The sequence below is a fragment of the Larus michahellis genome, chromosome 15, assembly GCF_964199755.1.
Source record: "Larus michahellis chromosome 15, bLarMic1.1, whole genome shotgun sequence".
NCBI lineage: Eukaryota > Metazoa > Chordata > Aves > Charadriiformes > Laridae > Larus > Larus michahellis.
Window position 1 is genome coordinate 13,001,468 of NC_133910.1, and position 16,797 is coordinate 13,018,264.

The 16,797-nt window shown below is 55.3% G+C and overlaps 1 protein-coding gene across 4 annotated transcripts in view; it reads left to right on the forward strand.

Annotated features, from left to right (window-relative positions):
- The window catches only part of RALGDS (ral guanine nucleotide dissociation stimulator), a 64,754-nt gene that overhangs the window by 25,130 nt on the left and 22,827 nt on the right, over positions 1–16,797 (forward strand). For 3 of the 4 annotated variants that reach the window (XM_074609029.1, XM_074609030.1, XM_074609031.1), the window contains exon 1: positions 11,124–11,565. The exons of the other annotated variant lie outside the window; for it this stretch is intronic. In XM_074609029.1, coding sequence (XP_074465130.1) covers positions 11,380–11,565 — 186 coding nt within the window. In that variant the 5' untranslated portion in view covers positions 11,124–11,379. Of the gene's footprint in view, positions 1–11,123; positions 11,566–16,797 lie in introns of those variants that run through there. 4 annotated transcript variants of the gene reach the window in all.

Here is a 16,797-nt window from a genome sequence, read left to right on the forward strand (position 1 = left end):
CCAGGAGCCCTGCCCTGAAACAGCTTTATTTGGCCACTGTGCTGGCTATTGGGTGCCCTTTTAATGCAAATTGCATCTTTGGTTTCACTGCAACATGCTTGTGAGGTGGTAAAACACTACAGTAAGGGAGGACAGCCAGATGCAGCTTGGTGTTGGCTCTGTCTAGTGTGAACCTCGACTGCTTTAATTGCGTTGTTTTAGTATTAATATCACTGAAAGGATTGGCTCCATCTCGCCCCAAGGAGATGGCTCTCACCAGGTCCTCCTGCCTGGCGAGCTGTTCGCTCTGTCATATGACAGTCTGTAACGTGATGGGCCAGGCGGGCTGGTGGTTTGGTTTGGGCAGAACTTTGTGATAGTTGGGTTTTTTAACTCCCGGCTCCTAGAGTCACGTGCGTGGCATCACGCATGGTGTCTGGAGAGGGGAGCGCGTTGCTGGCGCGGCAGCGGGCACCCTGGTATCGCCCATGGCTGAGGCTTTCAGGCATTACCTCCACGCAAATGCTGGTCGTGAGCAGTGTCTCAGGTGCTCGTCCGCCTCTGTGCCTCTATGGTAAGAAACGTCCTCTGTCTTAAAGTGAAGTCTTGATGCGATGAACCCCAAAGGCTGTTTACATCCAAAGGCTGATTTATTGATTTCTCTTCTGTCATCTGATGTGCGGACTCATGCAGGCATCTCCTCTGCCCTGTGTCCTTGCTCCTTTCCTGCTTCTCTGGGCTTGTGCTGGGGCTGCATCTGGGTGTGCCGGGGCTGTGGCAGCGCTCAGCAGCTGGGCACCTCGGGTCTTTGCTCCCGTGGGAGTGGGGAATCCCCGATCCCCTCCTGCTGACAGCAGACATCTGCCTTTTTCATTTGGTGCTGGGTGCTGCGAGCTCCAGAGAACAGCCAGCAGGATCCAGACCCTTGACTCGGAGATGTCAAGGAGCTGTTTGGGATGAGCAGTGTGACAGTCTCGGCAGTGCCCGCCTGTGGTGTTGGTGACAGGGAAACAAATGCAGGGCAACACCCCCAGTAGTGCTGGTGGGGGGCTTGCCCTCCTGCCTGCCAGGAAACAGCACCCAAAAACACACCTTAAAAATAGCCCGTTTCTGCTCATCCTTTTCTTCTCCCTTTAGGCTACGATGTGCCTTGCTCTGTGAGTCTGGGGTTTTCCTTTCTTTCATCATAGTACCCTCCCCAGCACTTCTACTTCCCATGCTGGAAGCTAAGTACAAGTTAGAAACTGCAACCCAGTGAGGAAGGAGGTGGTTTGTGGTGCCAGACCCGGGGCTGACCGACCAGAGCAGCTGGGAGGCACGTCGGGGGGCTCTGGGGAGATGCGCCGCGGCCGGGGGGAGGCAGGATGGAGACAGCTGTTGCAGCGATGAGGGGTCCAGCAGCGTCGCGGTCGTGGGTCGGGGAGCCCCTGCCCGGGGGTCCCGCCTGGGCAGCGCTTTGAGCTGGCTGGAGCCGGGAAATGGAGACTAATCCCTTCCCGCCCTGCTGTGTGCAGAGCAAGACGGAATCAAAAGCAGCTGAAAATCCCAGATTTCCCTTTTCATTTGGTGGAGGGATGGGGGGAAACACAAGGGAGGGGGCAGACAAGCTACGGGGCACAGCTCCACCTTTTCCCACTGCACAGCGCTTGATGCCTCTGCACCCACAGCCCTTGGCCCTGGGGGTACTGGCCCTGCCCATCCATCCCCAGTGATTTTGGAGTCAGCACAAGGCGGGGCCCTGTGTCCAAGCACCGGAGCCCTGGCTGCTGCTGACAGTCCAGCCGGTTGCATCGTGGCACCAGACTCCATTCGAGACCTAGAACAAACCTCAATTTCCAGAGGCCCTCGATTGCTAAACGTACCCACTGCCCCGGCCCTCTCGCCACCAGCCCGCTCCGGAAAAGATCTTTGTAAAGGGCGGTGAATCTCCGCCAGGGCCCGGGGCAAGAAAGGGGGGAAAGGGAAGCTCTCCGGGGGTTTGGCTTTTGCAAAATGGTGACTCAGTGCGTGTCCCGGCTGGCGTTGCACCTGCGTGCCACCAGGTTACGCACCCACGTGTGATGGAAACACTGACACCGCTCCTTACCAGCGCATTGCAAATAGCAACGGGTAATTAAACAGTGATACATATGTGATGTTCACTGCTGAGATTAAAAAAAAAATTGACCTGCAATGATGATCGCTGTTCAGGAACGGATTAATCGGCCCATCCTTTCTGTGCCATGAGAGCTGAAGATGGGAGAACCTGCCTCGCTGCTGCAGAAAGTCTTGCTGAAGCTGGATGAGACCCTGAGGGAGCAGCTTGTTTCACTCGCTGTCTGGTCCCTGACCCTCCTCCCGATGCTCGGGTGGTGGTTTCTAGCCTTTTTCCCCCTGCAATTAGAGGGGCAGAAAATTCTTAAAATCTAATTTCCCACCAAAATGAGGCTAATGCTGTCATGGTGTCTGTCTGCCTGGGTCCTCTCTCCCCAAATGACTCCTGAACCTGCTGGCCTGCTTCATGCAAATTTGGCCGAGGGCTCGCAAATAATTAAGTCTGTGCAAATATGATTAAACAAGATGGCTGAGAGGAGGAAAAGAATCTTGTAAATGCCCCAAAACATCTGTAGCATGAGTTCATGTATTATTAGACACCAGAAAATCCACATGGGAGATGCTTCTTACAAACACTTTAACCACAAAACCAGTTTCATTCTCAGTTCATACATTTTTAGGCACCAAAGACTGTCTCGAGACACAAAACCGTAGGAAACAACACAAGTCGTTTCAGTGCTCACGGGATGACCTTTTTATTTTAATGAAAACTAAAATTCTTCGGCACTCAACGTGATCCCCGGAGCCAAGACTTGAAGGAAAAACAGCATAAATCATGGAACTGAAGGCAAAAAGTTGGGAGGGTCATCAGTGCCGTGGCCGGACTCAGCGACATGATGTGACTCAGCGGCACTTGCCGAGTTTGTTGATATTTGTGCCACTGTAACAGAGAGATAAATCTGGCCCTTGGCCACCGGGGTACAGTATTGTTTGGAAGAACACTGCTCCTCCGTGCCAAAAACCCACAACAAAAAGAGTTTTGCTGGCCATTGAGAGAGGCGCTGGAATAACTTCCCCGCTAAAACAATGTGGAGCGGAAACCTTTTAAAGTGGTAATTACCGAAGGGAAAATTATTTTTTTTAAACATCCTTTGTCTGAGGGTCTAACAATACCTGGGAATACTAAAAGACTTTTACAATTCTTAATTGACTTTTCAGCCATGTGACTGTTTGTTTCATCTCTGCAGTACCCGGCTCAGGGCTGGGCGATGAAACTTTCCCTTTCCAGCTCTTGCCAGCCCCTTTTCCTGACTCTCACGTGGCCGACACCAGTAAGCATGTACTCGGGATGTTAAAGCAGAACATTTTCATGTCCACTCACTGCGTCCCAGCCCAAACTGAGGTGAATTTGGCCCAAATGACTTGGCAGGGGCCGCACAGCGTCGGCGACTGCTGGTTCAGCTGCTGGATGTCTCTCCCACCGCGCTCCTGCAGCTCCGCTCCTGCAGCTCCTCTCCCGCGTCCCCGTGTCTGCTCCAGGCCCTCTGGCTCCTCTCTCGGCCGCTCGCTTTCAATCACATCAGCTCTTCGCTCCGCCGGAGCCTGGCTCCAAGGTTTCACTCCTCACTTCAAATCAAATCAGCTTTCCTGCGGCTTTCACGGCGGCTTTCCGACGCGTCTGGGTTTTGATGTATGCTTTCCCTGACGTTTGTGCAGCCGAAGGAGATACAGGACCATTGTTGGAACATCCTTTTCCATATCCCCCATTAAGGGGCCTTGTTCCTGTTTAACTGGATTTATTATTTTAAGTAACCTCAGCTATTTACTTGTGTTATTAACCTTATGTGTGTGGTACACTGTACTGTTGCTTCACTTATTTTCAGGATCTGGCATTTAAATCTGTTCCACCGTATTCCTACACTGGGCTAACTCTCTGTGCTCAACATAGGCTGCATGTGAATCTGTTCTGTTCTGTTCCGCTACCTGTAGCGCTGCAGCCCAGCATCTTGCAGCCTGTTTGGCTCCCATGTTTAAGCTGGTTTTTGGACATAATTTAATCTCGTGCAGTGTATCAACTCTATGTGCTGCTTCCCTGTGCTTGTGCTATGGCATCGCCTTTCTCTTGGACTTCTTAGCAGCTTTGTGGCACCGTTCCCTCCCCTACGTGTGTTCAGAGGCGTCATTCCAGCGATAGGGTATGGTGCTGATCGGGTTCAGGGAGCTGAGCCTGAGCGTGGTGGGGCAACGTTTCCATAAGTTGTGGTAGTCACACAGATGGCAAACCTGCATCCCTGTCCCCAGGGAGAACAAGCAGCGTGGGGTCAGAGGACGTCCCCAGCTATAGCACAGTGCAGGCGCTCAGCGATGCCCCATACGTGCTGGTGGGAGCTATGGCCCGGGCAGACGGCCGGGGGTGAGCCTCTCTCCACCTTCTCTAGCCCAGGAGGAGAGCCAGAGGGGTGACAGCCAGACCAAAGCTGCCCTCCCGCTCCCCTGGCTGGAGAGTGGGACCCAAGGCCGGTCCGTGTTCCCCGTCTGTCTGTCGCCTGGTGCAGGGATGCAGCTGCTCGTGTTGCTTTGTGGCTGCAGCAGCGCAGCCCGTCTGCCTTGGTGAGTGAGAGCAGGGCTCGAGAACGTGCTGGCATAGGAGCTGAAGATGATGATGGGCACTCTGTGAGCAAAGTTTCTTGGTTATCCGCTGGGATTCCTGTATCGATCGGTTGCCAGGGCCTCTTGTTTCTGAGAGTCTCCTTTTACACGATTCAGCTGAACGTGTCATTTTGGCTGGTTATCGTTGGTGGAAAAATGTACTGCCTGCCCTTGAATGTATTTTTGAAAGGTGAGCAGAGCCAGAGCTTCGTTGTGTTTCTTTCCCACCCCGGCTCAGGAGCCTGGCCAGGGAGGGCACTCGCTGCTCCCCGGGGGATTTGCACTGGGGTGAAAGGGGGTTTGGGGAGGGATGGGGCTGCTCAGCCCTACGCAAAGCAAAGACACGAGCATCCCAAAGCCATAACGGCGGGTGATGCTGCTCCCTGTTCCATAGGCAGTCACCAGCTGGGTGTTGCAGTACGTACTCTGCGTATTTATCAGAGTGGTGTTTTGGACTGAGCTAGCGCACAGAAAATCCAGCACATAACCTCCCTCGCCGAAGGCTGTAGTGAGGGGAATGTTATGCCCGGTAAATTCCTTGATAGGTTGAGTTTCTTTTGGGAAGCGATGCAGCTGGGAGGCAGGTGGGCTTTGCTTTGTGCATCTGCACAGTCGCCAGCCGCTCTGTGTCTGAGCACGGTGGGACAGGGGCTGGCAGGGCTCGGGGTGCCCCCCGGGAAGCGAGGGGCTCGGGGTGCTGCGCTGACGGCAGGGAAGCGACTGCAGCTGTTGGGGACTTGTTGAGGGACCCTGCGAGGCTCGGGCTGCTTTGCCAATGAAACCGCCACCGCTGGACCTTGCCCAACATCAGCAATAAGATACGTGTTTCCAATATATAATGAAATCTCACTATGTCATTTCATTTTTTTGGTAGATAAGAAGGGCTGTTTTGATTTCAGAAAGGAGTTTCCTCTATCTTCAGGGGCTACACCCATTCCCATCTTTCCCTGCCAATTTTTGTGGCTTCATAACCTTTCTCCTCTTCTCTACCGGTGATTTTTCTTTCCCCAGCTGTTGTGCAGGGGACCCATACAAGCAAGGATGGAAATTAGAGTAACTCTGAGCGCCGGGGAGACTTGAACTTGTCGTACGCTGATCGCTAAGCAACACAGAAAAATGTTTTTCCTGTTTTTCTTCCGGTTACAAGCACCTTAGGTGGTATTTGTTAAAAGAGCTGACTGAAACGTTCTGGCAGAAAGGTGATAGGGAGATAAAAGCTGCCTTTAAAGACAAACAGCTCAAGAAATAATAGTCTTTACCAGAGGAGCTCTGGCGTGTCTACGGCATGTCAGGCTTCAGCAGCTTAATGCCTGCTGAACTCGGCACTCGGGGGAGCGCCGCGGCCGAGAAGCACGTGGAGAAGGAGAACGCTGCGACCCGGAGCCGCGGCTGCAACTCCCCCTCGATGCAGGGATGGTCTGTAACAAAACTCGCTGGGTATTTTACGGTCCTCTCAGAACAGCGAGCTCTGGGCAAGCTTTTGTGTTTCTTTTGCTGCATCCCCCTGCCACCAGTGCCCTGCAAAATGCTGTAAGGTCTCTTCGTGCTTTTCAGAAGATGGACCTTGTTGTTTTGGACTTTTTGAGCGTATTTTGTTAGTAGTTATATTTTGCCTCTTATTTTTTCTGATTATTGTCACTGTAAATGGCTGTGCAGCACTTTGCTGCGAAGGAGTCAAGGCACCTCACCCCAGAAACGCCCACGCGAAGCGTGCTGTGGGCTGTTGTTTCTTAGAAAGTGTCTTGATTCCCCCAGCCCCCCCACGTTGGCCTTGTTCTGCGGAGTTTTTTAGAGGTCAGCAAGCTCGAAAACCAGAGCTTTGTGTTGTTACTTGCTGCCCCGATGCAAGATGCTCAAATAGTACACCCAAATGGATGGCATGAGAAGTAGGATCCAGGAGGAGTATTCCTGCAGGCTCTTGAGACTTCAAGGCTTGTGGCATAATTGCATCGCCGTCGCTGAGCTTCAGGAGCCGGCAGTCTCGGCAGGAGATGCCGTAGCCCAGCTGTGCACAGGGGCTGCAGGAAATGAAACACAGAATAGCTGGATGGAGACTTTTAGATCCTAATTGCCTGGGGATTTGGTGTGCTTCCTTTGCTAGGAACTGACAATAATTAGGAGCTTGCCTTGCTGTGTTAGACATTTGGCGTGTTTCAGAGAGGCTCGGGGAGAGCTGCGTTCCTGAATTAACCCGGCACTTAATCGGTAGCTGCCCATGGGGGGCTGTTGGGGGGCAGGGGGGGGGTTGCAGCTGGAAAACAGGTGCCAGCAGCAGAAGGGGCACAAAGTGCAGCAGAGCCTGAGTCAGCCTTCCTCCTGCCAGCACAAAGAGTTCGCGGTGCCTCACCGCAGGGAAACGGCTCCAAGAAACACCCAAAACCTGGAGGCAGAGCGAGTGATCCAACTGCCCTGGATCCAAAACACTTGGCAGAGAATTTTCTAAAATCCATTCTTCCTGTAAGCTGTGGCAAGTGGTGTGTGGCTCACCCCTAAAATCTGGTTAAATAGGGGCATTGATCGTGTTTGCAAGTGAGAATTGGGTCTGTGAGGGACTGAGGGCTGGCTGTGATCTCTTGGTCCCCAAATTTTTGGAGCAACGGGTCTAATCTGACATCTCTATACAGATTGTACTGAACGGAGCGTTGGCATCATTTTCCCTTCTTGCACAAGCTTGGAGGTTTTTTTCCTGGTCCTGAAGCGGAAGAGATAGTACTAATTTATTATTGTTATAAAATAATCTTCCAGTTGAGCCTGAGCAGTGGAAATGAAAGTCTTTCAAACTAAAATCTGAATGCCCAAAAAGTTTTGATGTCAGTGCAAGTATAATGAACAGCCTGACTTTTAGTTAATAATTCTTTTCTATCCATAGCGCTTTTCCTCCAAAGTACCTTACAAACAGTGACGAAAAGGGCTTCCCCAGCCCCTACAATAGAAGGAAGTGTTATCGTCTCCATTTTATAGCGAGCGGCCTGACACAGAGCTCTGCGGGGATTTACCCGACGCGCCGTGTGAGTTGGTGCCAGAGCTTGGGCCAGAGGCCGGGTAATGTCGCAACTCCCACATAAACCAGCCCGGTTCCCATCGGAGGCTGGGGTTTGGGTCCCGGTTCACTCGCTTGTGGAACAGCGAAAGCTGGTGGTGCGCGATGCTCCCAGAGGGGCTCAGCTAGAGGCCGGGGGGGCTGATTCTTGGGGTCTTCTGTGGTCGGGGCTGAGATCAGCTTTTTTCAGTTCTCTGCTCTGGCATCTCTCCCGCTGGAGGTTCACCGAGGCTCAAAGGAAACACGTGTTCGGGACGCGTGGTGCCGGTGTGTGCCCTCGGGGTGGTGGCAGGAGCACTGAGGGTGTTTGCAGGCAACCCGACGCCGTGCAGGAGGTGGCAGCCCCTGTGAAAGCGTTTCTGAGTGGTGCTTTGGGGCGGGCAGCCTGGCTCCCTCAGCCCGTGGCCTGATGGAGGGGGGGGCGGGGGGGAGCCCCAGCAATATAGAGCACGGGAACTGGGTCACCGTGAGTTTTGTCCTATAGGAAATATGCTGGAAAGCCCTTCTCGGGAGTGGAGCAGTGAGATGAAAGCGAAGGAGGGCAGTTGCTGGGAGGGCTGGAGGATGGAGCTGAGGGGGATGCTCAAAGGCTGCGTGTACGAGCTTGTACGTGCTGGGGAGAGACGACTCGAGGTCCGCGCTGAGCCCTGTTGTTAAGAAACAAACTAAGGTCTGAATCTGCGGGTGCTGGCCCAAATGGACTGAATCGGGAAACCAGCTGAGAGTTTGCAAAAGCCCCTCTGTGTTACCTGCTCTGCATCACTTACCGCGCGGGGAAGCCTGCGGGCTGGGGGCTGCGGCAGAGCAGCGTGGGTCTGTGATCTGTAGAGGCTCCGCTGTTGGCGGTGCGGGTTTGTATTTATTCAGCCAAGTGCCGATTGCAGAGTGGTGAAAAGAGATGGAGTAAGGGGTTTCCTGCAGCACCCAGTTCCTGCGCCCACCTCTGCTCCTGCGCCTGCTGAAGTCGATGGGACGTTTATAGCTGACATCAATGCAAAATGCTCAGTGTGTTGTATGTTGTGAAAAGCTCTCGCAGAGTTTGCCAAGTGTAAATTAACGATACTATTTTTTTAACAAGTCACTCAATTGTTGGTTGTTTTCTTAAATCCCTTGCTTCTGGAGTCACGTGCATATAAAATAATTGCATTTTTCCAACAATTTCTAGTCCTTCAGGGGTACAGGAGAGAAACCTTGAGGGTATGATCTGCATGTTCCCTTTTGGCTCTGTGCTTAGAGGTAAATAAATTATTTGTTTTGAATCTCACGATTTTCAAGGGCCTGGCCCCTGACGGCTGAGTGTTTGGGGTTAGCTGCGCTGAGCAAACATCCTGAGCTTGGGCTCCTGACCCCGCTTTGAGGGTTTTGCTTTTCAGACCCAGAAGGTTCCCAGGAGAGGAGAAAGGAAACTGGCGGGCTATTTTTAAACCCTCACAGTTGCCTTCCTGCCTTATATTATTTATTATCCATTATCAGAAGTGTTTCTCCCCTGAAACCATCTTTAGTGGTCAACCAAGGGACCAGTGAAAATTGCCCATCAAAGAGAGCTGCATCTTTCTGTAGAGGTCAGACGAAGCTGGAGGATTTTCAAGGGCTTTGCCAACTGAAAATGAGTAGTGCTTTTATTTATTACGTGTACTCAGCCAGTGCCAAGCAGTTCCAGTGATGGGCCATAATTTCACTGCCCTAAGAGATAAACACCGAAGAAAAGTGTGGTCTCCCTCCCAAAGTCCATCCCTACAGCCCAGAGAGGTAACACCGATTTCTGCCAGAGAACCGGGCGCTGCCTCCCACTTCTGTATGTACCGAGTGAAACAGTGCGTGCAACCGATCTCATGTCATAGCACTTCTTGCACTGTCACGCGGTTGCTGCATGGCGCGCCGGTGAGTCTAAGGACAGCTCTGTGCGGAGCATCGTCACATCCTTGCTGCAGCGGAGGCAGCTCCGGTGACCTGACTGGCACTGTGGGGAAACCTGGGCAGGGATCAGGGACACGGCTCGGTGCCCGGGCAGTGTCAAAACCTGCATCGCCTCCAAGAGAGCATCCTGAAGGCGCGGGGCTGCCTCGGGCAGCACAAGGCCCTGGTGCAGGGCTGGGTCCCCTTTCCCAGGGTGTCCCGGGAAGTTCCCTTGACCCTCTGCCGCTCCAGATAAGCAGGAGAATAGCCCACATTGTCCCCGCTCATCTTCCTGCCTGGTAAACTTTCAAGTTTGAAGCATATCTCATCCCTGGCAGCTTTGTTAATCCTTTCCTGCCCGGGCAGGAGCTGCTGGTGCCCTCGGCAGAGCTGGATGTGTGAGCCTCGGCTCCGTGTTCTCATTGGAAATAAAGCCGCGGGGCTGGAAGGCCCCGGGAGGGTGATGTTATTTCAGCTGCTCGGGGAGCTGAGGCGTAAAAGTCTGGGTTTTGGTGTTGTCAGCAGCAACTGCCTGGACCTTGTGATACAGTTTATCGGCAGCGTGTGAGGAGGGGAAGGGAAGAGCCAGGGGAGGGTGAGAGCACGCTGTGCTCTGTGCGGGGGGATGATGAATGACAAAGTTTTGCCTGTTTCTCTTTGCCTCTGGAAACAAAATTATGTTGAGGGGCTTCAGCATCACCTCAGAGGCTCAGGGCCTCTTTAAAGCGGGATCTGCAGCCCCCCTGTCCCCCAGGCTCATCTCGCTCCCTGAGCCCCTGCGGGGCTGAATGCAGCTGCCCTGGTCCCTGCCGCCCCTTTGCTGCGCATCGGGGTCCTGGCACAGGGAAGGGGTCAGACCCTGCTCCCGGCACTGACTCGCTGCGGGGCTTCGGTCATGTCCCTTCATCTCCCTGGGGGACGCTGGCTGCTGCCCCCACGCTGACCGTGACCGTGTCACCCCCTGGAGTCCCCAGCTGTGGAGTGCGAAGGGATGGGCAGTTCTCTGAACACTGCGGCACTGTTGGTGGGGGCTGAGCTCATGTCATAAGATAAAACTTGTCTGTTCAGACAAAAACACGTGCTGTTAATATTCACGCACTTGAATTTAATACTTTTTCTTCGGGTGGTGGTGTGTGACCCCCAGACCGAGGTGCTGTCTGAACAGCTGGTGAGACAAGGTGCCTCTTCCAGAGCCGCTGTCACCTGTGTGGCTTTGCTCCCCCCTGCCCCGAGCTAAAACCCCGGCCCTCGCCCCTCCAGCTGGCTCTCCAGCGAGCGTTGCCCCCCCTTTCCCCATCCCGGTGCCCCCCCGAAGCCTCACTCCTCCCGGCAGCTCCCCGTCCCCGCCGCTCCCGCCCGCGTCTTTGTGGGGTTTTTCCCAGCTCGGCCGCCTCCCGCGGCTCCGTGTCCGCCCCCCCGCGCTCCGGCGGGGGCAGAGCCGAGCCGGGCCGGCCCCCGGGCGGGCGGAGGCGGCGGGAGGAGGAAATCCAGTGCCTGGTTTTGCAGCCTGGCCGGCTCCGTCCCGGCCCCGCGGTGACATCAGGCTGCTGGGCGGCGGGGGCGGCTGCGGGCTCCCGGCGCCTGCCCCGCTGCTGCGGGCGCTGCCGCCTCCCGACCCCGCCGAACCCTTCCCCCTGCGCGGCCGGCTCCCGATTCCCGGGAATCCATCCATCCATCCGTCCGTCCCTCCCTCCCGTCCCGGGCATCCCCCCGGTGCTCCTCCCCGGTGCATCCCGGGGGCGCTGGCGGAGCGCGGCGCGGGGGATGCGGCGGTGCTGCCCATGGTGAGCCGCCGGCGGTCCCCGCCGCACCATGTCGCCGCCGCGGCCGCCCCCGAGAGGATGTTCGAGGGCTGCCGGCGGGCGCGGAGCCTCTGGGGCGGCGTGAGGCTGGAGGTGGCCGGGGAGAGCAGCCCCGTGGTGCTGCACAGCTTCACCCAGCTCGACCCCGACCTGCCGCCGCTGGAGGTGAGTGCCGGGGAGGGGGGTGGTTGGGGGGCATCACTGCTGCGAGGAGTTTGGGGGGCTCAGCCCGCTGCACAGCGGGCCCCGGAGCGTCGCCCCTCTCTGTTTTGGCGTTCTCCGCCTCGCTGGCGGGCTGGCTACAGCAGGCCTGATGTTTGGTAAGGGGATGGCTGTGGGTAATCTGCGACACGCAGCACTCTTTCGTTTTAATAAATGGGTGGCCCCTGCTCAGTCTTTTTGCTCCGTGTCCCTGTGCCATTGACTGGCAGGCAGGCTGCCAGGCTCTCTGCTGGGAGAAACCAAAGAGACGCTCTCCCTCAAGGCAACCGGGGAAGGGGGCCAATTGCTAAAACCGGGGGATTTTAATATTTTATTTGAGACTCTGGCTGCTGGAGGCAGGAGTCTGCTCAAATCTGAGCTGCTTGTAAAGGCTTCAGGCTTGTCCAAACCACAAAAGCATCCTCTGGGAAGGTTACGAGCACTGGGAGGACTTTGCTGGAGGATGCAAAATATTTGTGCTTCTTTGGATTCAACCTCGGGTGGTTCAGAGTCGGACTGGTCCCCTGGAGGTCTCAGCCTGAGCGGTTTGTTGATGGCAGTGGCGTGCGGCACCCGAAGGAATCTGAGTCAGAGCTGTGCCTTTTTTCTTAGTAATGGATGATCATCTTTGGCGTGCCAGGAATGTCATTGATTCTGAGCAAATGGTGTGTTAGGAGAAGCCTGGCTGGAGGAAGGTTTTGGTGTTCAGCGGTGGTGCTTTAACGGCAGGGTCTGAGCCCTGCGGGCTGGTGGTGCAGGGGTTAATATCAGCAAGGGTCAGCCAGTCTGGCTTTGCTGGGATTTAGAGCCAGCTGCAGATGTGCTTCTCTGCTCTGGATGCTTCCCGCTGGAGGCGGGGGGAAACACCGCTAAACCCTTTTGAGTTACTCTGCAGATATCCGGGGAGGGCAGCCAGCATTTCAGGGGGCGATGGCTCCTTGTCCCGGTGCTAAACAATCTACCCCATAACCTGCGATGGAAAGTCTTGGTCAGCCAGGGACGGGAAGGGATTATCTCAGGCTCCGGCTGTATCGGTTCACCTCTGGCCTGGTGGCAGGGGCTCGTCAGCTCTGCCGAGAGTTCATGAAAACTCCATCCAGCTTATTTTTCCCCCCTTTCCCCTCCCTGCTTCTCTCTCCTGGGGGTGGGCGTTCTGACATTGTTTGGAGTACATCATCTGGTTCGTGTTATGCCTGGCAGGAAGTCCAGCCTCTCCGGCCGCCGCACTCCGGGAGGCCGAGGGGGCCGCGCTTTTGGCAGGGAGAGAGAGAGGAGTGGGGAGGAAAAGAGGGGGTGATGCAGCGCGATGCAGCGCGCTGCTCCTCTCACCCTAGGCGAGAAGCTTGACACGCATGAGCCCACCCGTGCACCCCGGCCGGAGGAGGCTCCGGAGCTCAGGAAAGGTTTGGCAGCATCTTGGGTGATGTGGGCTGCAAAGGAAAAGTGAGGTGCTGAGGGTGGCTTTGTGTGGCCCCCGCCGGCGCTGAGCAAGCCCCCGCTCACCTGAGCATGGCAGAGAGAGACGGCTGCCTGACAGACCTCCTCTGAAGTCGTCTTTGCCCACATTTCTGCTCTGTCTGTGGGTCTGTGCTGCGTAATGGCCAGAGCACAGTCCCAGCATCTGACCGCTTGGGCTTTCCTCCCAGCCCTGAACGACTTGCAGACAAATTCCTCCTTTCTCTGCACCATCCATTTGCAGGAAAAGGTGCATCCCAGAGCTGGGTATGGTGACCTGCTGTCTCCTGAGCAGCTTTGAGATGCTCGGAGAGCCGCTAAGCTCTAGTGTGTTCTCGTGCAAAGGGCTCCCCGTTGCTCTCTAAGTCCCCCCTGGATGGGTTGCGCTTGCCGGCATTGCAGTGCACGACTGGGGAAAGGAAAAAAAAATAAAAGAGTGTCAGTGTTGTGACAACTGTCCTGGCAGCAGCCTGGCGTGGTTATAATGCTTGGGTAGAGTTACTCTGCAAGATGCGCGCTAGGAGAAGAAGGGAGATTATTTGAATAAGAAACCCCCCCAGAGACCATCAGTGTTTTGCTAAGCCCCGTTAATAACCCCGCAGCGCTGCCGCTGGTCCCTGGGACAGAGCTGGTTTCAGTGGAACTGGGCCAGCTTATGGGGTGGATGGTCAGGTCCCACAGGGAATAGAGGATCCCTGGAAAGCTGCTGGGCAGGTTGCAGGGAATGTGGATCTCGTCTTCCACTCCTCGGGCTGAGCCCCTGCGGATGTCAGCAGGGCAGACCTTTGCCTGTATCCCACAGCAACGGTATCGATCTCCCAGGCATCGCTTTGAGGTCCTGCTCGAGGTCTCATGGCCACGTGTTGCCAAGTGCTCTCGCCCTGATTTTAACCATGGGGAACGGAAAACTTAAGCTGACTGTCTCAAGCGATGGACCAGCTTTGCAGACCTTTTGCTTTGACCTTTCCAGTTCCAATCCATCCCAAATCAGCAGCGAGTGTCCGTCCTTCCTGTCCAGTGGCAGCTGCAAAGTGAATTTGGTGGTCCTCCTCCTGGACCTCCTGGTCCTTGCTGGATGAGCAGGCCATGGACCCCCCTGCAGATGGCACAGACTGAAGCTTTCACGAGGCTGATATTGCCGAACCTCTAGATAAGCGCCTGGGATGACAGATCCAAAAAAGCTTACGTCCTTGCTATTCTGGCTCCATTTGTTTTCTGAACAATTAGGAGATTTTCAGTTGCTAAATGCATCCTCGAAAACTTGAATTGCTCAGCCCAGATGCTTTGGAGGTCAGTGCTTGTTCTTTACAGCCGGGAAGGAGGCAAGGGAGGGGCAAAGATATTTCTTAAAGGCCATTTTCTTTTAGCTTCCTATGGTGCCTTTGGAAGAAGATCGTTTTCTCCCAGCCTGTTCTCCTCCCCCAGGCACAACCTGATATGGCCCTTGCAATTTGCCAGATGAACATCATCTGTTGGTATTTCTTGGATGGGGACCTACCTTCTGGCTCCCTTCCAGAAGGGTTTGGAGCCGGCAGTGAGGCCGGGAGCAGGCTGAGATGCTGATTGTTGGTGGCTGCTGCAGGATGGGAATAGCAGAGGTGGGAAGGATTTTTTAATTATTATTTGATATGGTTGGAGAGAAGCTGGAGAGACGTTTCTAAATGTGTTTGCCTAAGGATCCTCTTACTTGGAGGCTGCCGTGCCAGGTTTCCATAGGGGTGGGAAACCTCCAGCATTGGGATCTCGCTGAGGTTTTAGTGGATTCAGTACCAGACTGGCAACCCTGGAAACTGAAATCTTTGTTTATCCAGAGACCAGATGGTCAACAACCCCCCGCCCCAGGCCACCCCCACGCCCCGGCTTCACTCCTGGGGTTCCCTGCAACGGGGGAGGCAGGAGGTCCCGTGCTCTGCAGTTTGGGGTGTTCCAGCCCCCCCCGATCACACTATTCCTCATCTACAGCCATCTGTTTCCTAGCCGTCGGGGTGGGATTATGGGGCAGGGGCAACCAAGTGCAATCTCTGAGGATTTCCAGGGGAAAATTGCCTGGATTTGGGGTGCGGCAAGCAGAAAGAGCGTCAGGCCGGCTACGCCTGCGGGGACGGGTCTCACTCCGCTGGCGCTGCTGTTTCGGAGCTGGGGGGGTTGGCTGTGACCACACCACAATGGGGGCCAGAGCACTGTCTGTTTTTAGGGCCACCTGAGTTGGTCCGGCCGTGGAAGGGACTTCACCACTAGCGGCTCCTCCATCACCCTTCCCGGCTCTCTAGTCGCCAGCCGCTCTGTCCCCTGAGGCATGTGTGATTGAAGGAGCAGGGGGCTCATTTAGGTCACCCTAGACCACATTTAAAGGCTGGGCATCCCCTGCTTGTACTTTCTCTAACGCCGTTATCTCCAGAGCTGCCTAGTGGCTTGTTTTCAAGCGGCTGTGTTCCTTTTATTTAAATATCTACTTGCGGCAGGGCTGTTTTAGTTCTCAAATATTTCCTCATCTCCCACGGACCCAGCAAGAGGGGGGAAAAAAATGCCGTTGCTAAGGAGCGGGATTTGGATACAAAGCTGGCCGAGCTGCTGGCAGGGGGCCCGGGGGGCTCCTGCGCAGCTCGTGGCGGGTCAGAGTTTGTGCATCCCTTCGGTGGGACGGCACCTGCGGGGTCTTGGATGGGGGTGGGTCCGGATTTGGAGCATCGCTTGGGTTTGGGGAGAAAGAGCTGAGTTGTGGGGCTCATACCCTCCGTAGATTAATTTGTTTGTCCCGCATGCGGTGCTGGGTTAGACCCGGCAGCAGCATCCTTGGCCTGTCCAAAACGCGTGTCGTTTGCTGCGGGGGTCTTTGGGGCCTTCATTCTGCAGCGGGAAGCATCTGTAGGCTGAAGGATGAAGCTGGCATGAGGGCTCTTACGAGGAGGGACTTGGTGCCCAGGGAAACCTGCTGAACATCACACGGAAACTGTATTGCAGCCTCTGGCAGCAGGGGAAGAACCGAGCTGTTTGGCTACTTCAGTTGTCGGTTTGTCTCGCTCCTGTCCCCGTGTGGGGACTCACCCGCACACCACGGCAGCCCCAGCCCGCCTGGCTCGCAGAGCTTCCCTAAAGATGCATTTGGACTTTGCTCCGGAGTCGTTAGGCAAAGAGAGCGCTGAGCTCCGGCACGGAGTAATCCCGGCCGCTCCCCGGGGACTCTGCCTCCCAGGCTGGCCTTCTGGATGGAGACAGGGGAGGGGACGGGAGCAGGGGCAGAGGCGCGAGGGAGCTGCACCGCGAGCCTGCCCTGAGCCCACGCCGGGGCTGCCACAGGGGTGGCTTTGCTCGGTGTAATCTGGTGTTTGCAGAAGGGCTTTTGTGGATGGGCCTTTTGTTCTTTTCACACCTGGGAACAGCTCTCCCAGAGGTGAGGAGTCCTTTCCTAAACCTCTGCGTGGGCCATGCCGCCGCGTGGGCTGTGGCGAGCAAACAGCGGTCTCTTTTGGTTACGGTGAAGTGACAACTCTGCAGCACCTAAAACCTCTGTCCCTCCTCAGCTGATTTTGTTTGTTTTGTTTTTATGGTGTTATGCAAATAAACTCTAAAGTCTTTGGTTATGTACCTGGGGCTGCGTTGGTACAGGTTCTTACAGGGCAGCGCTTTTGCATTAGGTAACCGCCGAGAGTTTCTCTCCAGCATACCTGAGGGTCAGGAGTTATGTGACAGCTAAATGTCAGTGGAGATTAAGCGCGTGCAGAGGCACATGCGTGGCCCATT